The sequence below is a fragment of the Pimephales promelas genome, chromosome 7, assembly GCF_988280905.1.
Source record: "Pimephales promelas chromosome 7, fPimPro1.hap1.1, whole genome shotgun sequence".
Lineage (NCBI taxonomy): Eukaryota > Metazoa > Chordata > Actinopteri > Cypriniformes > Leuciscidae > Pimephales > Pimephales promelas.
The window spans coordinates 3,323,380-3,340,879 of record NC_142775.1 but is presented as its reverse complement, the minus strand read 5'-3'; the positions used below and the strand labels follow the sequence as shown (position 1 = coordinate 3,340,879).

Here is a 17,500-nt window from a genome sequence, read left to right as displayed (position 1 = left end):
ACACATTTTGGTACACATTGAAATGTTGCCTTGTGAAAGCGACCTGAACCAATCCAAATGTATATTATTGCAAAATATGCTGAGAGAGGCATCCTGTTAAATGCACTAGTATTCCTGCAGGAGCCTGTCTCTGCTTGCCATGCACATAAAACACAAATTCCTGTGCACCAAGGATAATGTCTGATCACGTGTCCTTATGCTACGTTCACACCGGACGCGAATAGGGCGTCAGGCGCGAATGATTTCGATGTTAAGTCAATGCAAAGATGCTTTACGCGCGTGAAAAATTCCTGTGGCGCGAATGAGCCGTGGAAGACGCGAATACGCCTCGTTCGCGCGAATGGCGCGAATTGAGCATCTGGCGCGTTAAGCGCATTACGCGCGAATGTGCCATTTGTGCATTCACGCGTTTGACGCGAATTCGCGTCTGCCGCCCGAGTTGAAAAATCTGAACTTTGGCGTGAATTCGCACCGCGCTAACCAATCAGGAGCCTAGCTGCTTGCTCACGTGGTGAAGTGTCTGGATGCTTCAATAAATTATTTTGTTAATATGACTAGTGGGATTATGCACAACAAAGCAAATGTTTTATCACTTAAAACATTATTTCTATATACGAGACATGTTCATTTTGTATTGAATGTTATTCATTCCATAGCTAGATTATATAAAATAGTATTATGTTGTAAAGACAACCAACATATGTGCATAAATTCGTGTCTGGACGTGAGAGAGAGAAAAAAAAAATAAAATAAAAAATCACAGGACAGGTTAATAACTTTTGAAGGCTGGCTCTATTTATCATCAAAACAAAAATAAATGACAGCTAGATTAGATGGATGAGGGCGAGGGTGATCCTCGCTCCGATGCGGGACAACAGGTCATCAAACTGGGCGCGTGACAGGCGGAAGTACCGCTGACAGCGGTCGTCATCCAGCGCAGCTCCTGGAGCGAGCAAATGGTGAAACTCGTCAAACGGTTCGGCTCCGAAGGGTCCGGTGGACACAAATATACGGCGACGATGATCCCCACGCCGCTGTTCTGCTCTCCAGAGTAAATACAGAGCGGTAACTCTCTTGATGAATGCTCGGTCGACATAAAAACAATGGCCGCCAACGGATTTCGATTCTGACGCGCGTAAATTTCGCTTCAAACTTTTGTTTTTACGCGCGCCAGTTTCGCTCTTGCCACGCGGAATACCACAAAGTGGTCAAGCGTCAAACTAGATGCGTCAGGCGCAAATTTGACGCGCGATTCGCGTCCGGTGTGAACGTAGCATTATATTTGCAGGCCTACAAGTCAAGCTTATTCTTATTCCATCACTCTAGCTTCAAGCTAGCTTTCCAACGCAGCCCTTAGGAACGAAACGGACTTATATTGTCCCGTTCAAACCCGGTCCTGTGGCTGGAGGAAAGGGGGGGATCGGTGAAGCCACACACTCACACACACACTGGGACAGTGCAGGGTGAGAGGTCACATGTGAGCAGTACTAGCAGGAGTCAGAGGTCAGAAGTGATGTAATACTTGTGTAGGGTGTGTGTGTTGCTCAGACGGTGTAGACAGCAGAGAGAAGTCCATGGTCTGGCGTTTGAGACGAGCGGAGAGCGACGTCTCCTCGGAGTCAGTAAAGAAACGCAGAACGCTGGCAGAGTGACGGCGCGTGAAACCAGCCCGCTGAGAGCAGCAGGAGACACACAACCACAGGTTAGTACACACTAGGGCTGCACCATTAATCGAAATGAAACGGCTCGCGATTTGGCAAAGGCAGCGATTATTTAAATGATCAGTTGTAAAAGTACGATAACGCACATCATTCCAGGAAATCCCTATCGGGCATCATACTATACGCTTTGATTGATTCTTTAAATATGGTCTTTTATTGGACAAGAGGTTCAAATGCTTCTCATGTTTGACGCGAGCAGCGTTACAGAGACGCACATCAATGGCAAGCTGCGCTAACAAATAATCACAATAATCCAAATCGGTTAAGCGCGATTTCATGTTAATTGTGATTAATCGTGCAGCCCTAGCACACACACACACAAACTCCCCCAAAGGTTAGTACAAAAAACACACACACCCTCAGGTTTTCACGCAGAGACACAGTTAGTACCCAAATACACACACACACATAGGTTAGCACGCACACAGACACACAGGTTAGCACGAACGCACACACTAAAACAGGTTAGCACACACACATATATCAACAGGTTAGCATACACACACACACACACACAGACAGTAATGGTCCATTAGTAGTACTGTACTCAGTCAGGTCATGTGGGCGGTACCTTGTCGAGGGGGTGTGGCTTGTCAACGCTGCGCTCTGATAGGCCGTTCCCGGAGTCTGTGCTGATGAGGGAGTAGCGCGAGTCCGTGTGCCGTACAGAGCTGACGCTCGGAGTGTGTGGAGACACTGACGAACACAACACACACTTCAACACACTGTACACACTCACTCTTCAGGGAGATTCAACCACATATAACCACGTGAAACCTGACATACGAAATAATAGAACATAATCCGCTGTAATGGGACAGTTGTGACCTTTAGTATAAAACAATATTGTTTAAAAAATGTGCACAAAATATTAAAAAAAAATTTTTGGTGAATATCATATTTGATACATCAGGCTTTTGACTGATATAGTGAGAATATGAATATGAAAAAACAGTTTTATTTTATTGAGGCTCACATTGAGCCAAAATATGCAATTTGGTGCAGATATTTTTGTACATGGTCAAAAAGATAAATCATAAATCAATGACACTTTTATTACAGTATAGCAACTACTCGCACTCACTCTTCAGGGAGATTCAACCACATATAACCACGTGAAGCCTGACATACGAAATAATACAACATTATCCGCTGTAATGGGACAGTTGTGACCTTTAGTATAAAACAACATTGTTTAAAAAATTGTGCACAAAATATGAACAAAATCAAAAGGTTTGCATGTGTTTTTTTGTTGAGTATCATATTTGATACATCAGGCTTTTGTGAGAATATGAATATGAAAAAACAGTTTTATTTTATTCAGAGGCTCACATTGAGGCAAAATATGCAATTTGGTGCAGATATTTTTGTATATGGTCAAAAAGAGAAATCATAAATCAATGACACTTTTATAACAGTATAGCAACTACTCGCATAAAATCAGTCATCACTCTTTACCTGCCAATAATGTCTTAGTAATATGATATTCAAATGCTTAGTTTCATGATCAAACTCTGTAGTTAACACATATAATGCAGTGGAATACAAATAAACCTTCCTCAACATCCTGATGATCATATTTGATCTAATAAATGATGGATAATCAAGTGTAAAGCTGCTTCAGTAAATGTTCATCTTGAAATATTACTAACAATATCAAAGTTATTCTGGCGTTTCCTTGATAAAATCAGAGCAGATTTGACACAGAAAGACACGAGTGTGTACTCGTCCGACACAGTCCGACACAGAAGGAGATTGATCAGCAAAGTTTGATCATTGAGAGGCCTTAGAAATGTGAGTATCAAACACTGTACAGTACAGTAGGCTTCATAAGGCTGATTTCCAGGACAATTGGTTGTGATTGTGTGATGTTGCACAGCATTTTTAATTTCCAGTAACATTGTGTGTAAACGGTCCTATAGTGTGTGGTGTGAGCACAGAGGGTCTCACCTGTTCCTGAAATCACACCGAACACCTCTTTCTGCAGGCCGCTGTCCGCTGGACTGACCGATTGTTTGGTGGGTGTCGTCATCACATGATCATCACGGCCGTTCTGAAGCCATACACAGAGGAATCAGAGTGAAGAACACTTCACTACACTGTTCATGACTACAGGAGGACTTTAAACACAGAGAATCAAATCGAACTGAATTAAAGCAACACTAGGTGTCAGTCTCACCATGTTAGTCTGGCTGGTTAGCGGAGCCGCGTCTCTGATGTTGAGTCTGTGGACGTTTTCCAGCATCAGACTGAACAGAGGCAAGTACAGCGTAGCCAAGCGAGCCTGCTGACCCTGAAACACACACATCTCGTATTTAAAGGTGCATTGTGTCATATTTAGGAGGATCTGTTGACAGAAATGCAATATCATATACATAACTATGTATTCAGTGGTGTAAAAAGTATAAAGTTTATTAGATTAGAATGAGCGTTTCTATCTACACACACCGCGGGTAGCCTTATTGTTTCTATGGTGGCCCTAAATGGACAACCGCGTTTCGTCACTATGAAAAAAAGCTGCGAATAAAACACTGACACAATGATGAACAAGTAACAATAATATTCACAATAACATATTGTTTTACGGTAAACCTAATATCTTAATTTATCTCTGTAACGAAACTTCAGCTGACTACTCTCTGCTGTCTCAGATGACGACATCACTTCCTGTCGGCCAGCGTAAAGGGGCTTTCACACAGGATGCGGTATGCGTTGCGCTGGCTGCGCTATGCCGTATGATATTATATATGTGTGTGCGTGTACACATAACATCGAAATCAACACACGAATCATGAGCTCAGTTCTTTTTTAGAATAAAACATTTATTCAAATAACAAACGAAGAAATTATACATGTATTAAAACTAGGGCTGTGCAAAAGTTAATTGCGATTAATCGCATCCAAAATAAAAGTCTGTGTTTACATAGTATATTTGTGTGTGCTGTATATAATTATTTTGTATATATAAATACACACACATGCATGTATATGTTTAAGAAAATGTGTTATTCCTATATAAAATATTTATATTTGTATAATATAGATTATGTATTTATATATACATACAGAATTTAAGCGCAAATAATTCTTAAATGTATACATGCATGCATAGGTATTTATATATACAAAATAATTATATACAGCACACTCAAATATATTATGTAAAACAGACTTTTATTTTGGATGCGATTAATCGCAATTAACTTTTGCACAGCCCTAATTAAAACACACCTGACAAGCCAACTTGAATGGAGATATGTCTCCATGACACAGCTTTTCTGACGATGTCAAAACTGTATCGTACAGCTCAGGAAATTCCGACAGTACAAGCTGTTCATCCATTTTGATTTCCGTGTTTGTTTGGATGTCCCGTTTCAATTGGCTGCGCTGAAAATCGTCACAGAGCGCAGCGGCAAAAGTTAAACTATTTTGAACTTTGACCGTGGCGTGCGCGCGAGCAAGTCAATGGTGCGCACCGCTGCGCTTGCGCTTTTGTCGACGCAGCAACAAAACGTCTTCATGCAGCGCAAGCCATTGAAACGAATGGGTTTCATAGCGTCGTGCAGCGCATACCGCGTCCTGTGTGAAAGCCCCATTACTTCTGTTGGGTGCAATTCACAACCTCACCACTAGATGCCACTTAAATTACACACTGCACCTTTAACACAGACCCAGAATGGCACGAGCGCTGGCTCACCTTGGAGGAGTAGCGGTCGTCGAAGGCGTGTTTGATCATCAGGTTCTTCAGCACCTGCAGTGCGATCTGACGCACGTCTCTGAACTCCTGCATGGCTCCGCCCACTTCCCTCAGCAACAGCCCCACCAGGAAGTGATGCTTACAGAAGTCGTCGGTTAAAGAGTAGTCCAGCTGAAGATCTGACAGAGGAACACAACACATCACTCCTGAGCATCTAAGCATGATATTCAACATTATATAGAGGTTAATGTATTACTGACACGAAAACACTAAATTTGTTCTTGCACGGTAATTTTCATTTTGGGTAAACTTGAACTATCCATGATACATATTATTTCATTTTTGTATTGCGATATATTGTTCCACCCCTAATTTTGAATAGTTTGGCCATTCAGACATCCAATAAACAGTGTTTCACTCTCTCGTGACCATGATGTACATGAAGGGTTTAAATGAATGTGAATGAAACGAGAGAGCTATGGAGGAGAAGATGATAAAAACACACACGAGTCGTGATAAGGACTACTTTTTGGTGGCATTTTTATTATTCTAGTAAATAGTAAAAAACGTATAATCTGGTAGTGTATATTAGAACTCTCCGACTCCCTCTATTGACCACAGTATTGAAAGGCCACATTCTTACAAATTCGTCTTTTTTATATTTTAAATCGTCCTTTGACAAAATTTTTAAATCCTTTATTGTTTTTATTTTAGTGTTATATTTTTATGGTTTAATCAATTATTCCTGTTTCATCATCGTATGAAGCCCAAGCAGCTCAAACCCTGTCACAACGTAATGTTTAATCAATGCACTCTTTATGTTTCTCTTTGTATTATTATATCATTATAGTCCATTATTCTTTTAAACTCTGTGGGATAAACGAGTTCAGGCTAAAAGTTAGAAGTCTGATTATATTACCTATAATGATTGCATTACTATAGTCTTCGTCATGTCATTAGTATTCAGAAATGGTCTACAATTTAAAGTAATCCACCCAGCAACGGCTCTAACTAACACGCATTTATGTTTACGTTTTTATTATTTACGTGCATTTATGAGTAATGCATTTGTTACAGTAATTATTCATCTTTGTTAACGTTAGCTAACTGTTCAATGTTAGTTCATGTTAGCTAAATTTTTAATTTAACCCTAAAACTGTATTCTGGACAAATGTGGGCAAAATAGTCTTGATTTATTAAAAAAAAAAAAAAAACTTCCCTTGATCTGAGCGGTACAAGACTTGACTACTTTTCCTAAGTTTGCCTCCTGAACACACACAATTTTTTTTGGACTCAATTCTACAATGTTAAGTGGGTGAAAAAAACTCCTCAATCTTGTATTTGGGTCAAAAATGGGCACCCATAGAAATGAATGGGAAAAACTGTCATTTAGAGCATTCTAAAATAAGCCAAAATAAGACACCAGGTGAACAGCAAAGTCACTTCATCTTTAGGTTTTAGCTCTAAAAACTTATTGAAATGATATTTTAATGTAGTTTATAAAAAATAAAACATAAAAGTAAGCATAATTTACATGGAAAATATGGTACTTTTTGAAGTAAATAAATAAAAAAATACCCCCAAAATAATAAAAAAAACACCATAAATGGATAGACAAAACTTTATCGAAGACAGTGATATAACATTTATAATAAATAAAATTTAGGATCACACCCGAGTCCTCTGTGCCCACATTTGTCCACAATTACAGGATTAAGGGCTATTAAGTAAATACGGTTTGAGGGATAAACACAATTACATTAATATTAATAATATTTTCATTGTTAGTTTGGGTTTATTAATGCCACACACAGAGATATCAGCCAGTCAATTCACATTCAGCCACTATTCCCCTGACCATAACGTGTGTTTAAGGTCACCTTGGAAGCGCTGGATCCGACCCTTCCCGAATGGCATGGGCAGGTTGAGAGGAACGTAGTGTTCATGATTACAGACCACCTTCAGAAACTCAAACTTAAACTCACACAGCGTCTGAGAGAGAGAGAGAGAGGAACACGAGAGGGGGAATATTCCTGAGATGGCAGATTTGAAAATGGATCCAATGGCAAAAAAATAATGAGAATCTGATTTTGAGTTGTTGATCGTGTGTGAACGGAGATTAGAAGCAGAAGTGATTACCTTGCAGTCTCCGGCCATGAAGCAGCTGATGTAGTTGTTGATCTGCTTGAACACGAACCCTCGGTCCATGAAGGTGAAACAGCGCTGGTGAAGACAGACCACGCTTGAGTTTATTCAACACACACATTTATCCTCCAGACACTAATAGAGCTGACCTTTCCTTCCCTGTTAAGCCACCCAACACCAAACCTGCGCTGACCTCACCCATACACACATCAGCACAAGAGCATTCTACATAACAATTATTAGTTTTAATGTAAGCACATTGTCATTAAAGTTGCCATCTGGCACATAAAATCAAATCATATTCCATATTCCATACCAGATGGGGGCAGTATACCTCCAGAAAGTGAGTTGTGCCGCGGCCGCGCGCACTCTCACGTCTTCAAACAACACAAACGAGCGCTGTTTTGTGCTCTCTTTCTCCGCATATTATTCAAATCATTTGACACGATAGTAAAAGGTTGGAAGACGCAGTTTTTTCAGTTTGGCTGGTGGTAATGTTGCCCGCCCGTATACCGCCTCCCATGGCCGAAACTGGTATTACGACACCTGCCGGGCCGGGCTAGTAATTTAGCATGCTAATTTAGGTTTATATATCGGCAGCAGTATAACTAGTCAGTTTTTTAATGACATCATTGCACTTATTTCTTCTCATTCTTTTGATGTGTGTAGCTCATTTTTTGGATATTTTTACCTCAATTATTACATATGACACCTTTAAAGACACCTAACATAAAGTGGCACCAAACGTACTTCAAAATATTATTTTAATATAATACTATCGAATTATTCAATGTCCAGTCATTATTATTATTGAAAAAAAATACTATTTTAAAAAGCGAGCAATTAATTATAGTATATTACAATATAATACAGTACGTTACAATAAAAGTATTATTTAACAGAACAATAGTAAAATTACAATACTAACATTTACGCTTGCCGTAATTACTTTGCTTTCAAATGTCAACACATTGAGCTTTTATTTTGGTGGAAAACCACAGGAAAGACCATCATCTTTTATAAAAGATTCTCATTATGAATTTGGGAAGATGGTTGGCGCAGACTGCGTTCCCAAATGTAAAGTAGTAGTAGTAGTATTTACAGCAGTAGTATTTACTGTGAATCAACACACAGTGCTGTGCTTTACTCTGAAACACGCAGCGCATCAGAGTATATATAATAACAACACGACCATTGTGATTTAATGATCGCATTAAGCCGTATTACAGTACGTGCTCACAATCACGCATTGCCAATATCCATTAAAAAGAAAAGCCAGAGTGTTTCAACGCCTATTTTTGCTCTCATTTGGAGCTTTGAACCCTGGCTAACATGCTAATAATGTCATGCTATCCATGCATGAAATGAACGCTTTAGAAATGTAACATCTTGCAGTTTATTTAGTACTTGTTTGAATATTTCTCAGTTTTAAGTAAATCACGCGAATCATACCTTTAAGATCTGAAAATACGGAAATACGTATTTGCAGTAGCGCACTTTGGTTTGTGGTTGATGTGAACCGAATTCAGGAAAGCTGCTACTGACCAAGAACATTTTGCTATAACATCTCACCAATAGTTAGATCAGCCTCTACAGTACAGATCAAATCAAGACAGAGGAACATTGTAATTTAAGTCTTTCGTCCAGATCTTGAGTCTTAATGAAAGCAGACGCGCTCACCTTGACGAAGACAGCGAGGCTGTGATTGGCGTTTCGTGTGGCGTCCAGGTTGTCTTTGTATTTCTGTGTGATGTGAGGCATCAGCATGGTCACCAGCGTCTCCACAGAGTGATAGAAGGGCGCTGAGAAACGCTGGTTCCTCGAAACCTACAGGATTTGACTGAGTTTAGACATCACGAAAAACAGATCTTTACATTTGCAGAAGAACACATGACTGATGTTGGCTTGTACTGACCTTGGCCTTGCCTGTCTCGATCAGGTACTGAGCCATAGACTTGACTAAAACCTCACAGAAATACCAGGAGTACTAGAGTAGAAAGAACACAGGACTCATGAGGATCTTCCGTACACAACACAGGATCAGCCGCTAAACATCTACTGACTTTGAAACTTGCAATTCTGAGAAAAAAGTCACAATTGCAAGTTATAAAATCAGAATTGAAATAAATAAATCTGATTTGTTAGATACAAATTCATAATTACCTTTTTTTTTTTAAATTCCATGGTGGAAACAAGCTTTCATAGACAAGTAGGTGTGTGGAGAAAAGTCTTCAGCCTATACTAAGTATTGCAAGTCTACTTTTCTTGTATGGGTGTATTTACTGTTTTGATAGAGAGGCTTATTAAAGTCTTTTTCCACACATATTGGCTTCTTTAATGAAGTACTTTTACAGCATATGCTTTACATACTATGATAACAAATCAGCTTTGGGTTGAAATGGCTTAGAGAAAATAGTAAACTGGTGGAAATGATCGTTTTTGTGCCATTGACTCACACAGAAATAGATACACATTTGGTTTGTATGATTTTACTGACAATTCCTCCATGGTGTGAGTAAACTACTGTATGAGCATCATGTTATGTTAACTTAAACAAGTATACTTTCAGTATAAAAAGTATTCAACAGGCTTACTGAGAGTATAACGCTATCAGTACCTGTAAGTTCAATTGTAGTATAGTTTCACAGTATAGTTGCAACAGAAAAATAAAAGTAAAGTTTACTACTGTTACGCTTAAAGTATACTTAAAAGTATACTTTTATGTACTAAAAGTGGGAAAGTTTAGTCCTTTAGAATTTTTTTAAAATAGTACATTTACAAATACACTATTAGTATGTTGATTTTAGTAGACTTACTACATAAAGTATACTCGGGAAATAATATTTAAAGAATGCTTCTTGTCTTTGTCAGGGGTGTTGAATCTGATTCAATAGAGTCACCTTCAGGAGTTTGTTGCTGGTGAGGAAATCCGTCGAGGGTTTCAGGATGGTGGTCATGGCTTTTGCCAGTTCCTCATGGACAGTTTTACCGTTGGTTAAGTTTGTCTCGGTCTTCAAAACATACTGTACACACACCAAACACAAGAAAACGAGAATGACGAAGATTCAGGGTCACAATCAGCATTATTTGTTTTACATCAAAAGAATAACATGGCATGTCATGATCCAGCTCACCTTTACATAGGAACGCAAGTGATGCTCCAAACCCTCTTCATGACACTGAGCCACGACATGGATCATCACCCTGGCCAGACCAGATCAAACCAGACCAGATCAGACAAGACCAGATCAGACCAGACCAGATCGGGTCAGACGAGACCAGATCAGACGAGATCAGACCAGACCAGGTCAGACGAGACCAGATCAGACCAGACCAGATCAGACGAGATCAGAGCATAACGACACACAAAATGAGTAACAATACCTGGGTTATCATCCTTAATCCACACTACAACTCAAACATTTCTGTTAATTGAAATAAAGCTGGACTAAAATAAAATAAAGCTGAAATAAATTAAGTAACAATAACAATAAAATGAAATAAAGATTAAATAAAATAAAATAAAGCTAGAATTAAAAAATATATATTTTATTATTATAAAAATAAATAAATAAATAAAAATCACAAAAGCACATAACAAATTTACCAAACATTAAACTTAAAAACGTAAAAATAAAAGCTAATTCGAGATTACCTCACCCGTATCCAACTCAATATCAGCACAAGTGTTTTACAATACAACATCAACACAAGGAGTGTATTGTAACTTACTATTATTATTTTTAATGCAAGTACTTAGTACTTAAAGACACCAAATATAAAGTGAGATCTAAATGATACTAAAATAACACTGTAACAGACCTGGTGACGTTCACGGCTACATCTTCCAGGCCGGAGGTGGTGAGCACACGAAACAGCTGGTTGAGGATGGTGGGGAGGAACTTTACCATCACATGAGCCTCCATGGCGTGCAGACTCTAAAAGAGAGAGGGAACTGTGATCTCGGGACTGAACAAACACCTGCTGGCCTCAAACATCCTCAGGGAGGACAAACGTCTAGGTTACTAATGCAACCCCCATTCCCTGAAGGAGGGAATGGAGATGTTAATAGTCAGTGAATGACGAATTGGGATCTCGCCTGAGAGCCTAAGCACCTTTAAGTGGTAACAGAACGAGCCAATGCATGCTGGATAGTAAGATTTACATTGCAAACCGCACCCCCTCTTCCGGGTATATAAGGGCTTGCATGCGATACTCACATCAAGCTTTTGCTGAGGAGCCGAGACGGTGCTGTCAACTGAGGTACAGGAGTTGTGGCGAAAGGTATTAACAATCTGATCCCTCCTTCAGGGAACGAGGTTCCAATAGTAACCTAGACTTTCCCTAAGCCAGTCACGTTCGACATTAATCATCAGCGACTGACGAATCGGGATCCCTATGGAAGAGGGTTCTTTTCCCTGGGTTCTTTTCACCCTTACAGTGAGACTATTGGATAACAATGGGAAAGTGTGCCTATTCCAGTTTTGGAAAGGGATGCTCCATCCTGCCCGTAGGGAGGTAACATGTGGAGTTACTCATATGGACTGACTGAGAGGGCAGTACTACATATGGAAGATCTCTGAAGTAGATCCCGCCTATCTCAGGGGAGGATCACATAGAGAGATGGCAGAGGGAACTCTGCCAAGGGAAAGACACAGACTTGTCAACAGGGAGGCCGTATCATGGAGTTACACACATGGGATCACCTAAGGAGGGGAATCACAACATATGGGCAACAAGTCTAGTACAGGGGCTGACCAACTGGGGAATACACACAAGTATTAGACCTGTCTGGGGAACTCAACTGAGGAGCAGAATAAGCACTAGCATCACGTCCTTGGAAGGTATTAGCGCTGCAAGTGGGACCTGTGGCTATCTACTTGTAGACAGCACCGGTTCCACTCAGTGATGATAAAATATGGCGAATGTGTTGGGTGTTGCCCAGCCTGCAGCTCTGCATATGTCTGCCAAAGAGGCTCTGTGCACCAACTCCCAAGAGGAAGCAACACTATGTGTTGAGTGAGCTCTAACTCCAGGGGGGCACGGCTGGTCTTGGTATAGATATGCCAAGAGGGTGGCATCCACTATATAGTTGGATAACCTCTGTTTGGAGACAGCCTTTCCCTTCCCTTTTCCTCCATAGCAGAATCCATGTACAAACGAGGGGCATGAACGGGGAACAGGGACACAAGGGCTGGGTCTGCCTCCACCAGGGGCAGCTCTTGCATCTTCACTACCTGGTTCCTGAAAGGAGTGGTGGGGACTTTGGGCACGTATCCAGGCCGAGGTCTCAGGATCATTTGAGAGTCAGCAGTACCAAATTCCTGACACGCTTTGTCGACCGAAAACGGTCCCCAACCCTCTTATTAGAAGTGAGAGAAGTCAGGAGCCCTGTCTTAAGCGCCCTTACAGGAACCTGACTACCAATTCGTGTTTCCCTAGAGACTTAACGTTTACTGCATCGTGATGTATGGAAATCGCAGTGACACACTTTCGGGTGGAGGGAGACAGCCTTTCCTCCAACCCATCTTGCAGAAAAGAAAGCACAACATTGATGGGGCATCTACTGGGGTCTTCTCTGCGAGAAGAATACCAATCAACAAAGAGGTTTCACTTCAAAGCGTCGGCTTGACTAGAAGAGGGAGGTCTCGCTGAATGGACTGAATACCACGGGTAAGTCACTTAAACCCTTCGTGTCCCATCTAGAAACCACACATGGAGGTTCCAGAGATCTAGGCAAGGGTGCCAGATGGCGCCCAGTCCCTGAGAAAGCAGATCCTTCCTCAGGGGAATTCACCAGGGAGGGGCTGTCAAGAGGAGCAGGACTTCTGAGAACTCCAGTTGGGCCAGTAAGGCGCTGGTATTCCTGCAGGAGGGCCATGGCATGCAAGGCAGAAGGGGCCTGTCCAAAGGCACTGTAAGACTTGGCCTTGAGAGCAGCCGAGAACTTGGATAGGTGGTGAGGATGACCACACCTGGTGGAAACACTTAATGGGCATAACTGGACTAAAACAGCACGCTCCACCTGTGGGATCTCCACATACCCTTTGGCCTCCCTGTCATCGAGGGTAGTGAGAGCGGAGGAGGCAGATGAACAGCTTCAGGCAGTAAAAGGACCCTTCCACGTCTTAGTACTTCCTCATGCACTTCCAGGAAGAAGGGCACTGGAGCGGGAAGCTGACGTTCAGCGCCACACCCCGAGATATCAATAATCTACCCGCAAATGTTCGGGACCCGAGGGCTGCCCGGACAAACATGGTCGTCAGTTCTTGATCTGACTCGGACAACGCTACTCTCCCCAGAGGACGCAACGCAGCCGAATTACCATCCCCAGATGACTCAAACCCCCCTGATGTGGCGATCAACATCCGATCATCTGCCGGGACCCCAAATGAGATGCTGGGAGGCCCAGAAGGCCAAGCGATTGCCACCAGAAGCTCCACAGCCTTGCCAGCCCCCCACTATGATCCACAGGTCACACTGTGTATTAACCAATGAGGCCTTCTGTTGGCCACCAGAGGAACCAGATTGGGGAATAGCAGAGGTGACTCCACCCCTTTTCAAGTACCTTAGTATCGACCTCAACATCACAAGGGTCATCTTCCCACAGTGGGTGCAGTACTCATCTAAAAAGGCTACCTTAGCGCGCTTCTGGCCAAGACACGCGAGGCAGAGGGTGTAGCTGTCAGACGGGGCCAGGGAACGACCACATCCAGAGGTACTCGGGTGGAATGACGAAAAAGACTACTGTAAAAAGAGAAATTAGCTCTTTTGTGTTGAATCACCTTGGGAAAGAACCAGCCATGCACACTTGCAATCTCCACTGGAACATGCCGTCACACTGGAACCAACTCGATCCGTTGACCACAACGATGATTATAGAGCAGAGAGTAACAACATCCACTCAACTCCTCAGCGAAAGCTTGACGTGAGTATCGCATGCAAGCCCTTATATACCCGGAAGCAGGGGTGCAGTTTGCAATGTAAATCTCACTAGCCAACGTAAATTGGCTCGTTCTGTTACCACTTGAAAGTGACTGGGCTCTCAGGCGAGATCCTAATTCGTCAGTCACTGACGATTAACGTTGAACGTGACTGACTAATAGGGGAAAGGAAGTACCTTCAGGTATTTGACCAGTTCTCCTCCTGTTTGGCCCGTGGATTCAATACTCTGGCAGTGATGAAAGAAGTTATGCAGATGTTGATCCTGATGAGAAAACAAGCACCAATCAGGACTAAAATTAATGAATAGATAAGTCTGTTTATGAGGTAGACGCTACACACCTGTGTGTATACAGTGGACACCAGCTGAGTGGAGACTTTGAGCAGCGGCCTCCCACCATCCACCCACTTCACCTCCTGACCGTTGTGCTGCTGTAACACACACACAGACACACTTAATTAATGCACAGGGGATTATAGTCACCTTGGAAACAACATTGACGTGTTGCAGTGTTTATCATAAATAATTTATCGGTGCACATTGTTTTAATTTCATGTTTCTCATCATTTTTAATCGGAATAACTTCCCCTCTTTCAGCGGCATCTCTTTTCTCCTGATGACGAGGGCTCACATCACTAACATGAGATCCACCAATAACAAACCACAACCATCCAATCAATTCCCCATGGAGAAAATCAATTTTAGAGGTTCAGCTGACAACAAGATTTGGGAATCACATTGGCATTTTTTACATTTATTCATTTAGCTGATGCTTTTATCCAAAGCGACTTACAATTGCTATATATGTCAGAGGTCGCACGCCTCTGGAGCAACTAGGGGTTAAGTGTCTTGCTCAGGGACACATTGGTGTCTCACAGTGGATTCGAACCCGGGTTTCTCACACCAAAGGCATGTGTCTTATGCACAGCGCCGTAACCACCACCATAGGCAGTTAGTTAAGGCTGGTTTAGGTTGGTTTTCAGGTACTTTAAAGGGATACTCCACTTTTTTTTGGGAATATGCTAATTTTACAACTCCTCCAGAGTTAAACTGTTGAGTTTTACCGCTTTTGAATCCATTCAGCCGATTTCCGGTTCTGGTGGTCCCACTTTTAGTATAGCTTAGCATACATCATTGAAATGCACAAGACCATTAGCATTTCTACCAAAAAAAATACCAAAGTGTTTCAATATTTTTCCAATTTAAAACTTGACTCTTCCGTAGTTACATTGTGCACTAAGACAGACGGAAAATGTAAAGATGCGATTTTCTAGGCTGATATAGCAAGGAACTATACTCTCATTCCTGCGTAATAATCAGGAAACTTCACTGTTGCACCATGAGTGCAGCAGGCGTAATGACTACACAAACGTAGTCCTGGTCACGTTGGAAGCTGGGCACTATTTTCAGGCGCTGCGTCATATCATTACGCCTGCTGCAGTCGTGGTACGACAGTGAAGTTTCCTGATTATTACGCAGGAATGAGAGTATAGTTCCTAGCCATATCAGCCTAGAAAATCGCAACTTCACATTTTCCGTTGGTCTTAATGCATGAAGTAATTACTGAAGAGTCAAGTTTTAAATAGTTAAAATATCGAAACACTTAGGTAATTTTTTTTGGGAGAAATGGTAATGGTTTTGTGCACTTCAATGATGTATGCTAAGCTATGCTAAAAGTGGTACTGCCAGAACCGGAGATCGGCTCAATGGATTCAAAAACGGTAAAACTCAACAGTTTAACTCTGGGGGAGTTGTAAAATGAGCCTATTTCCAAAAAAAGTGGAGTATCCCTTTAAGTAGAAATAAGGGCGACAGAAGGCTGCTTATGTACCTGTACACTTCTCTGTTGTACACTTTTCTAATTTACCAGCAAACAAAATATGTTAAAAAAACAATTTTATAAACTGTCTTTCAAAAAAAAAGTAAGGGACAAAAAAAAAAGAGAAGTCGAAAAGCAAAAAAAAAACAAACAAAAAAAAAAACACAAAAAAACTAATAGAACAACAAATCAACACAAAGCAACTAAAAAACAACACAACAAACAACAAAACAAAATCCAAAAAAGAAAAGAAAAAATGAATCCACGGCAAAAACACAACAAATTAAAAAACAAAATGCAACAAAACAAAAACAAACACAACAAAGCCAAACAGCACAGGAAAAGAAAAAACAAACTCAAAACAACAACAACAAAATCAAACTCAACAACACAACAATAATGCAGCGGACGAACGCTCACCTTGCTGCTGTTGTCCTGTAAGCTCAAGTATCCTGAAGGCAGGTTTGCAGCCACTGGCACCTGTTGCTCATTCATGATCACTCTGCCATCCTTCAGCAGGGGGAGCCACGCGTAACCCACTGCACACACACATTGAGTTTAGTTAGTCTTACTGGACAGAGATACTAACTCCCCTTTAATTGTCTCCCAGTGTGTGTTTCTGGCTGTTCTCCGAGGGTTGTGCGTCTCACCTTGTGTCTCCACCTGCTCTCGTCTCTTAGTGCTGGCTTTGCTGTTGCTGTCACAGCTGATGTGATAGAGGCTGAACAGGAGATGGTGTCGGTCCGTCAGCTGAACCGGCAACTCGATTTTAAACTGGACACGCAGAAACCAGCGTTAAAACAGTCGGCACTGACAACACACAGACATCCAGAGATGTAGAGTCTCACCTCTTCGTAAAACTCTGGGCTCTGCTGGTGGTGTAAGACGGCGGCAAACGCTTTCTTACAGAACAGAGGCCCTCCTGGACGCCCATATATACACTGACAGAACAGACACACCGGCATTACAGGTTTAATAAATATAACAACATTTATTTGATCAAAAATAGTGAAATATTAGTCCAATCTATAATATCTGTTTTCTGTGTGAATGTATGTTAAATGTAATTTATTCCTGTGATCAAAGTCTTCAGTGTCACATGATCCTTCAGAAACATTTATGATTATTATGAGTGCTGCTCAATGTTTTTGTGGAAAATGTGATACACTGATGTT

At 41.4% G+C, this 17,500-nt stretch overlaps 1 protein-coding gene across 4 annotated transcripts in view; it reads right to left on the bottom strand.

Annotated features, from left to right (window-relative positions):
• Nucleotides 1-17,500, bottom strand: part of LOC120492601 (dedicator of cytokinesis protein 9) — a 120,754-nt gene that overhangs the window by 25,537 nt on the left and 77,717 nt on the right. For 2 of the 4 annotated variants that reach the window (XM_039690749.2, XM_039690750.2), the window contains exons 19-34: nt 17,174-17,266; nt 16,976-17,099; nt 16,746-16,864; nt 14,848-14,937; nt 14,684-14,770; nt 11,386-11,501; nt 10,698-10,767; nt 10,464-10,586; nt 9,479-9,550; nt 9,244-9,390; nt 7,558-7,641; nt 7,299-7,410; nt 5,419-5,597; nt 3,901-4,014; nt 3,672-3,774; nt 2,293-2,417 (exon numbers count right to left, since the gene is read on the bottom strand). In XM_039690749.2, the coding sequence (XP_039546683.2) occupies nt 2,293-2,417; nt 3,672-3,774; nt 3,901-4,014; nt 5,419-5,597; nt 7,299-7,410; nt 7,558-7,641; nt 9,244-9,390; nt 9,479-9,550; nt 10,464-10,586; nt 10,698-10,767; nt 11,386-11,501; nt 14,684-14,770; nt 14,848-14,937; nt 16,746-16,864; nt 16,976-17,099; nt 17,174-17,266 (1,758 nt within the window). Of the gene's footprint in view, nt 1-1,522; nt 1,673-2,292; nt 2,418-3,671; nt 3,775-3,900; nt 4,015-5,418; nt 5,598-7,298; nt 7,411-7,557; nt 7,642-9,243; nt 9,391-9,478; nt 9,551-10,463; nt 10,587-10,697; nt 10,768-11,385; nt 11,502-14,683; nt 14,771-14,847; nt 14,938-16,745; nt 16,865-16,975; nt 17,100-17,173; nt 17,267-17,500 lie in introns of all 4 variants that reach the window. The other 2 variants (XM_039690748.2, XM_089132949.1) reach the window with 2 other exon arrangements.